The sequence below is a fragment of the Phalacrocorax aristotelis genome, chromosome 15 (genome assembly GCF_949628215.1).
Source record: "Phalacrocorax aristotelis chromosome 15, bGulAri2.1, whole genome shotgun sequence".
Taxonomy (NCBI): domain Eukaryota; kingdom Metazoa; phylum Chordata; class Aves; order Suliformes; family Phalacrocoracidae; genus Phalacrocorax; species Phalacrocorax aristotelis.
Window position 1 is genome coordinate 4,363,302 of NC_134290.1, and position 7,797 is coordinate 4,371,098.

General features: G+C 67.3%; 1 protein-coding gene across 1 annotated transcript; it reads left to right on the forward strand.

The window, feature by feature from the left end:
* Positions 1–255: 255 nt before the first annotated feature.
* On the forward strand, positions 256–7,745 carry GAS2L1 (growth arrest specific 2 like 1). The gene is made up of 6 exons (XM_075110118.1): positions 256–348; positions 1,260–1,918; positions 4,160–4,267; positions 4,552–4,648; positions 5,024–5,351; positions 5,566–7,745. Exons 2-6 carry the CDS (start codon positions 1,274–1,276, stop codon positions 6,830–6,832), a joined length of 2,445 nt encoding a protein of 814 aa, XP_074966219.1. The 5' UTR covers positions 256–348; positions 1,260–1,273; the 3' UTR covers positions 6,833–7,745.
* Positions 7,746–7,797: the final 52 nt, after the last annotated feature.

The following is a 7,797-nucleotide window of genomic DNA, read 5'->3' on the forward strand; positions in this document are numbered from 1 at the left end:
GGGGTGGGGGTGTCGCTGTGTGTCCGTGTCGTCCGTCCGTCCGTCCGTCTGTCCCCCCCTCCTCCGTGCCCGTGTCCCGCGGCTCGGCCCGCCCCCGCCCGCCGCTCCCGTCCCGGCCTTTTCTGGGCCGCATCCAACTTCCCGGCCGGGGCGCGGCGGCGGGCGGGCGGGCGGGCGAGCTCCGATCCCGGCCCGATCCCGGCCCGATCCCGGCCCCGGCCCCGCTCCCGGCCCCGGCCCCGGCCCCGGCGGCGGATGGCGGATGGCGGCGGGGGCTGCGCGGGGCCCCCCCGGCGCTCAGAGCCCCGGCCCGGCCCGGCGCGGCGGTAGCGGAGCGCGGAGCCGGCGGTGAGTGCGGGGTCGGGGGGGTTGGGGGGGCTCTGGGGGGGGGTCCCTGTCCCCCTGCCCCCGCCCCGTGTCCCTTGTGGCACCCCCCGCAGCGCGTCCCCCGCACACGCCGGCATCTGCCTCGCAGGTGCTGACCCCCGCCCCACCCCCCCCCCAGCAGACAGACAGACAGACAGACAGACCGACCGTCCCGGGGCAGGGCCCCCCCACCCCGGCAGAGCCCTTCCCCCAGGGTGCACAAGCCCCCCCCAGCAGGGACGCTCCCAGGGGAAGGGACCCCCGCCCCCAGGGTGTGGGGCTGGGCGGGGTGGGGGCAGCAGCGGGGTGTCACTGGGCCCCCCCCAGCAGGGTGGGGGTTCACCAGCTCTTGTACCCCCGTTTGGGGAAGGTGGGGACGGCCACGGGTGCAGCCCCTCCCCCCCCCCTTCATGGCTGAGCTCTGGGGCCCAACGCCCCCCCCCTCGGGGCGGGGAGTCCCTGGCATGGGCCACCCCTGCTGGCACCACGGCCCCCCCGGGGTGTCACCTGCTCCCCCGGTGGTGACACCCCGGATGGTGACACCCACCATGACTGGGCAGCTTTGGGTGGGGGGGGGCATCGATGACAAGTGACTCTAACCCAGTGCGGGGGGAGGCAGAGGGGACACAGGGTTGAGGGACATGGGGTGGGGCGGACACCGGTGCTGCAGGTCCTGGCAGAGGGACTGGCAGGTGCTGGAGATGGTGGTGGTGACCCTCCTGCCCACGGGTGGGGGAAACTGAGGCACTGGGGATCACCGGGGTGGGGGACGATGACACCAGGCTCCGCTTGGGGAGGGGCACTGGGGAGGGGTGGCAGGCTGGGGGGGGGGTTGTGGGGTGTTGCCTGCCCACATCTGCCTGTAACAACACCCGTTGTCCCTTCCCACCCAGGCGGGCAGCTCGCCATGGCCGACCCGAGCCACATACAGTCAGCCGCGTCCAAGAGCATCCGTCCCTTCCGCTCCAGCGAGGAGTACCTGGAGGCCATGAAGGAGGACCTGGCCGAATGGTTCAACACTCTCTACGACCTGGACATCCAGGTGGACACCTTCCTGGAGAGCTTGGAGACAGGCTGCCACCTCTGCCGACATGCCAACAACGTCAACCGCATCGCGCTGGACTTCCAGCAGCAGCACCCCGAGGTGGCTGCCCGTATGCGTGTCCCCCAGAACGAGGTCATCTTCCAATCCAAGAACGTGGTGCCAGGTTCCTTCATCGCCCGGGATAACGTCTCCAACTTCATCCAGTGGTGCCGGCAGGACCTCGGCATCCAGGACGTCCTCATGTTTGAGACCAATGACTTGGTGCTGAAGAAGAACGAGAAGAACTTTGTCCTCTGCTTGTTGGAGGTGGCCAGGAGGGGCTCCAAGTTTGGCATGCTGGCCCCCATGCTGATCCAGATGGAAGAGGAGATCGAGGAGGAGATGAGGGACCAAATGGCCTACGGTGTGCTGGACACACGCCAGGAGAGCCGGGACCCCCAGGCGCCTGCCTACCCCAGCAGGGCCCGGCCTGTCACCCTCTGCGACCTGAGGAACCTGGACGAGCTGGTGAGATGTGCTCCCCCGGGAGCCCTGCGTGCGGGTGAAGGCCTCAGCGGCCACTCAACAGGCTGCTCTGCGGCCCTCAGCAGGTCGCCTCTGTCCACCCAACGGGCTGCTCTATGGTCCATAGGAGGTCCCCTCTATCCACCCAACAGGCTGCTCTGTGGCCCCCAGCCAGTCCCCTCTGTCTGCCCAATGGGCTGCTCTGTGGTCCATGGGAGGTCCTGTCTGTCTGCCCAGCCAGGCTGGCTGCAGCCCGTGGGATGCCTTCTCCACCCACCCACCACCCACCCAGGCCCTCCGTGGCCCATGGGAGGTCCCGTGCCCTGTGGAGCCTCCTGGCACCAGGATGGGTTATTTTGGTGGCCGTGGCCATAATCACAGGGGGGACACGGGTGCCACCTCCACCCCTGCCACTTCCTCCCCATGGCGGGGACACACACACAGTGATCCCCACCCTGGGAACCTGCCCAGATCTGGCCCTCCTTATCCCAGCACCTTGGGTCTGGTGTCCCCAGGGACAGACAGATGGACATGGGGACATCCCAGTTGCTCACAGCCACTATTTGGGGCATTGAGAGGAGGGTTGGGGGGTTGAGGGGTCGGGGTGGGGGTTGGAGGGTAGGGCGGGTCTCCTCCACAAGCCGGGGTGCAGGGATCCCCCACTGGGGCCAGGAGACTCAGGAGGGATTAAAGCTGGGCTGGGTGCAGGATCTGGCCCATGCCTGAGGCAGAGGATTAATATGGGGCCGGGGGGGGGGGGGCGGGGGGGGCTCTGCCCTCCCCTGACCCCCTAAGCTCAAAGCTGTTTTTTAATTGAAACCCCGATTCCTCGTAAAGTCTTGCAGCCGCCATACTGGGGGAAGAGTAGCCTGCCCCCCTCCTCCACCCAGTGCTGTAGCAAAAGGACCCCCAGCACTGTGGCCCCCCAAACTTCCCCAGCACCCCTGCCCAGGCACTGCCATCCCTGGCCGCATTTTTCTGGGCTGCGTAATTCCTTGCCATCGGCTTTTATGGGCAGCGCTGGAGCTGGGGAGGAGCCTGACAGTGCCGGATCTGGCCCAGCTGGTCCCCATGTTCCCCCCACCAGGATGGCAACAGGGTCAGGACCCCCCCTCACTGCAGACACCCCGCCCCCCCCAACACCTTCCCCGTGTCTCAGTTTCTCCGGTTGGGGCTGACCTTGGCCCCTGGCCGCTGCCCCGGATGGGAACCGGAGCGGACGGATCCTGCCCTGCCTGGACCCCTGCGATGGGCAGAAAGGCAGAACTGAAAAATAAAAAAGAGGAATTATAAAATAAAACAAAACAAAAACAAAACCAAAAAAATCACCAAAATTTAGGGGTGAGGCTGGCGGTGCTGTGTGTGTCCCCCACCCCGGGCCGGGGCAGGATGCGGCCGTGTCCCCGCGTCCCCCCATGGCTCCCTGCCTAATCCCTGACGTCAGCCCCGGCCAGGCCGCAGGCAGGGCGGCCGCCCCGGATGGAGCAGGCAGCTGGTGGGCAGGCAGCTGGTGGGCAGGCAGCTGTGCAAGCAGCCCTGTCTAGTCACCCCATGGCGATGCGGGGGGTCCCCTGGCCGCCCCCCCCCCCCACCCCCTCTCTTTGGCTTTTTATTGGTGCCAGCTTTTTCAGGGGAGAAAAAAAAAAATGGGGCTTTAACCCTTTTCTGTTGGTGGATGTGGGGTGCAGGGGGGTGCTGGAGGGCCCTGCCCCATAGTGGGGTGCTTGGGGGTGGGGCGTAAATCCCCCATGGTTTGGGGATTAGCAGGGTATGGGGGCAGAGTCCTCCTCCCTCCAAGTTTTGGGGTTACTCTGAGCTCCCAACGCCAGAGGTCCCAAGGAGGTGAGCTCCATGGAGTGGGACTGGCAGCAGGTGAAATGAATTGTGCCCATTCTCAGCCCGCTCAGGGGTGGCTGGCTGTGGGAAGCGCCCCCGGGGCCCTCTCCCACAGCATGTGGGTGCTCCCCACTGCCTGGGGCTGCTGTGGGAGCTGCCAGCTCGGGCTCCCACATGAACCCACCCAGCTGCTTCCCAGCAGGTACAGGCAGCGTGCTGCCCACGGGCCTGCCCCCTCCCGCGGGGGCAAGCACGGGCAGGAGGAGGGGAGCTGCCAGGCCGACATCAAACTGGCTACCCCATTCTCCATGGGCTCTACACAGCCCCTCTGCGTGCACCTATCAGTAGGGGTTGGCCCTATAGCTGGGGGGTCTGCACCCCACTGACCCCTTTCCTCTCTGCCGGCAGGTGCGGGAGATCCTGGGCTGCTGCTCCTGCCCCTCCCAGTTCCCCATGGTCAAGGTCTCCGAGGGTAAATACAAAGTGGGCGACTCCAGCACGCTCATCTTCGTCAGAGTAAGCGCCGCCGTGTCTCTCACCCCATCATCGCCACACCCCGCGCTGGGACCCCACCCCCACTCTCCTCCTTCCCCCACTCCTGCGCGTGGGGGGGACCCATCCTGAGGGACCCCGTGGTGGGACCCCGTGGCGGGGTGGGGCCCTTAGCTGAATTTACTCCCACAAGCTGCCTCATTTCGGGGAGATGGTGGGGTAGGGGGGGTGGCTGTGTCATTCATCTTTGGTGGTCCCTCTTTGGCCACGCCCCGGGGAGCAGGCAGGGTGACACGGGCTGTCCACAGGTGCTGAGAAGCCACGTGATGGTGCGTGTCGGCGGCGGCTGGGACACACTGGAACATTACCTGGATAAACATGATCCATGTCGCTGCTCCTCCCTCTGTGAGTGACACCCGCCCCCCCCCCCAAATCTGGGGACGCCAAGGCCTTAGGGACACCCACCCAGCACCCCATCACAGCCGGTGCCACCCCACCCTCACTGCATTTCATGGCTCCTGGCTCTCCATAGGGTTCCTTTCCCCGGGGCTGGGCTGCTCAGGGTGCTGATCCGGCTGAAATGGGAAAAGGAGGGGTGAGACAAGGCAGGTTTTCAGCTAAATTCATTCCCAAGGGGATGAATCCATAGCCTGGGAAACCCTGGCTGGAAAAGCTGGGTGCCGGAACAACACAAGGGTGGGGTGGGTGGCAAGGGGTGCCCCCCCCCCCCCCCCGCCTTGACATTCCCCCCCCCATCCCCGCAACATCTCTTTTTTCCAGCTCACCGCCTGCCCCAGCCCCGTGCCCCAGGCTTCTCCCCGCAAAAATCAGCTCCCGGCAGCTTCTCCCCTGCCCCTGGCGCCCCCAGCCCTGGTACCCCCCGGCGCCCCCGTGCAGCCGGCACCCCCTCGGGTGGGGGGGACGGCAGCCATGTCAGGATGGAGCGGGGCAGCCACCAGCCAAGGGGTGTCGGGGACACGGGCATCCCGAAGCCACCGTCCAGCACCAAGCAGGAGGGTCTGCCCCCACGGGGGGGCTCAGCCCCTCTGCCCAGCTCTGCCAGCCCTTCAAGGAGCGCCGCTGAGCCACGGGCAGCTGGCACGCTCAGGTAGGGCGCCCATGGGTGCTGCTTGGGAAGGGTGGCGGGGGACACGCTCACCTGCCATTGTCCTGTGCCAGGGGAGGTTTGCAACTGGGGGGGGGGGGTGTGTGTGCAGTGGGGGTTTGCAATGGGGGGAGGAGGGTTCCCAGCAGGGGGCCAATGGGGGTTGCACTGCCCCCCCCCAGCCCTGCTAAGCCTCGTCTCTGTGCCCCCCCCCCAGGCCCCGCGACCCCGCTCCCACTCGTGCCCGCCGCTGCTCAGGTGACAGCGACTCCTCTGCCTCCTCGGCACAGAGCGGCACGCGGGACGGGGGTCCCCCCCGCCGCCGAGACCCCAGCCGGGGTGTCCCCCCGCAGCCTCCCCGCGACACCGGACCCTCCCCAGGCGGGCGAGCGGCTCCAGAGGAGCGTGGCCGCTCACGGGTGCCCAACGGGCCTGGCCGGACCCCGCCACGTGCCCGCAGCCATGGCCGCCCCAGCCCCCAGCCCCTGCTGCTCATCAGCCGCCGGCGGGACGGGCAGCACTCCTGGGCGCGGGCAGAGCCCCCCTCCCGGGGCGGCAGCCCTGCCCGCAGCCGGACCCCCTCCCGCCAGGCCGCCCGCAGCCCCGCGCCCACCCCGCGCCGCTCCTCCTTGGAGGAGGGTGTTGGGGGGCGGCGGGTGGGGGTGCCTGGGGAAGCCCCCCATGGTGGCGGGGCTGCGGAGGCCTTGCAGCGGGAGCTGGAGGAGCTGGTGCGGCGGCTGCGGGCCCCCCTGTGGCTGGAGCCCGGCCAGGAGCAGCAGCTTTTCCGCCGGCTGGAGGAGGAGTTCCTGGCCAACACAAGGATGATGGAGGAGCTGGAGGATGGGGAGACCCCCACCGATCTTCCACCACCGCCCCCCGGCACCGCAGCCGACTCGGCCTACTGCTCCTCCAGCTCTTCCTCATCCTCCCTCAACGTCTTCGGCAAGCACGGCCTCCCTGCCGAGGACAGCCGGAGGAGCGGGAGCGGGAACGGGACCGGCCCCCCGCCACCGCCAGTGGTCCCCGAAATGGCGGGCGCGGGGCGCCGGCCGGCCCTCTCCAGCTCCTCTGATGAGAGCAGCTGCTTCCCAGCCTCCTGGGATGCCCGGGAGATGCGGGGGGGCCCCGAGTCCGACACCGACTGGGCGCCGGGGGAGGATGAGTTGACGGAGACAGAGGAGACCCCCGCTGTGGTGGACGGCCCGCCAGGGGTGCCGGGGGCCCCTGAGCCGGTGCCTTCCCTCCCCGCACCACCCCTCCGCCCCTGGGCCAAGCCCCGGCTGGACACGCAGCCCCACAAGAAGCCCTCCAGGATCCCCACCCCACGGGGCTATGGGGCAGCCCCACCCCAGCCCCTCACTGGCAGCCCCAAACCGGGGGAGCGCAAGCCCTGGGGCGCTCTGCAGAGCGTCCTTTCCTCCCTCCTGGAGCCCGCCTGGCTCCCGCGGGAGCACGAGGGGCTGGACGAGGACCCCTGGCCATGAGACGCCCCACTCAGTGGCCATGGGTGGCAGGCAGGATGGATAGAAGCCCCCAGCAAAACCCCCCGGCGCCATCGCAAAGCTGCTGCTGGGAATGGCACCTGCACGGCGCGGCCCCGACCAGGTGATGGCCATGGGCGCAGGGTGCCGGAGAGCTGGGACTCCTTCGCTTGGTGACTGTTGGCAGTCGGGTTGGGCTCTGCAGCGAGCCCCTGGCCCCGGGCGCACCCCCAGTCCCCATGGAGGGCAGCTCCACGGGGGTGGCCATGGCACGGTCATGGTGGTGGTGGCCAGAGCGGAGAGCTGCATCCCAGCCGCCTGGGAACAGGGCTGGAAAGCAACCGGCGCTTCTTATCTTTGTCTCTTCTCCTCCTCTTCTTCATCATCTCTTTGTCATCCTCTGTTCTTTGCTGCCTCCTCCTCTTGACACCTTCCTTTCATATCATTTCTCCTCGTTTTATTTTTCTTCTCCTTCTCTTCTTGGCCTTGGCCTCTTGTCATTCTTTTCCTCTTCAAGTCCTTCTCCTCCACCTTCTCTTCTTGGCCACCTTCTCGTCATGTCATGTTCTCCTCTTGGCCTTCTCATCTCCCCTTGTCGTCTCCTCGTCTTCTCTTCTCTTAGTCTTTTTCTCTTCTTCTTCTTTTCTCCTCTCTTCTTCTTTCTGTATCTGATGACTCGGGGACATGCAGCTTATTGTCACAACCTCTATTTTGGGGCAGGGAGTGGTGGTGGGGGGTCACTTGTTCCTCTACAGCCCCCTTCAGATCCCGGCCAGCCACAACCGTGTCTGTAGCATGTGTTGCTGTCCCCAAGGTGGGCCAGGGCTGTGTGTGGAGTCCCCTGCCCAGGCCACCACGCCCCCACCCCTCCAGCCTTGCACGTTCCCCTGAGCCAGTAAAGACCAACAGAGCTGAACCCATCGCGTCCAGTCGTCTGTCCTGGGGGCAGCAGTGAGACTCCGTAGGGG

Coding starts and splice junctions, on each gene's coding strand:
- GAS2L1 (XM_075110118.1), top strand. CDS start 1,274: ATGGCCGACCCGAGCCACATACAGTCAGCCGCGTCCAAGAGCATCCGT. Junction 1,919..4,159: donor TGAGGAACCTGGACGAGCTG/GTGAGATGTGCT, acceptor CTCTGCCGGCAG/GTGCGGGAGATCCTGGGCTG. Junction 4,649..5,023: donor ATGTCGCTGCTCCTCCCTCT/GTGAGTGACACC, acceptor TCTTTTTTCCAG/CTCACCGCCTGCCCCAGCCC.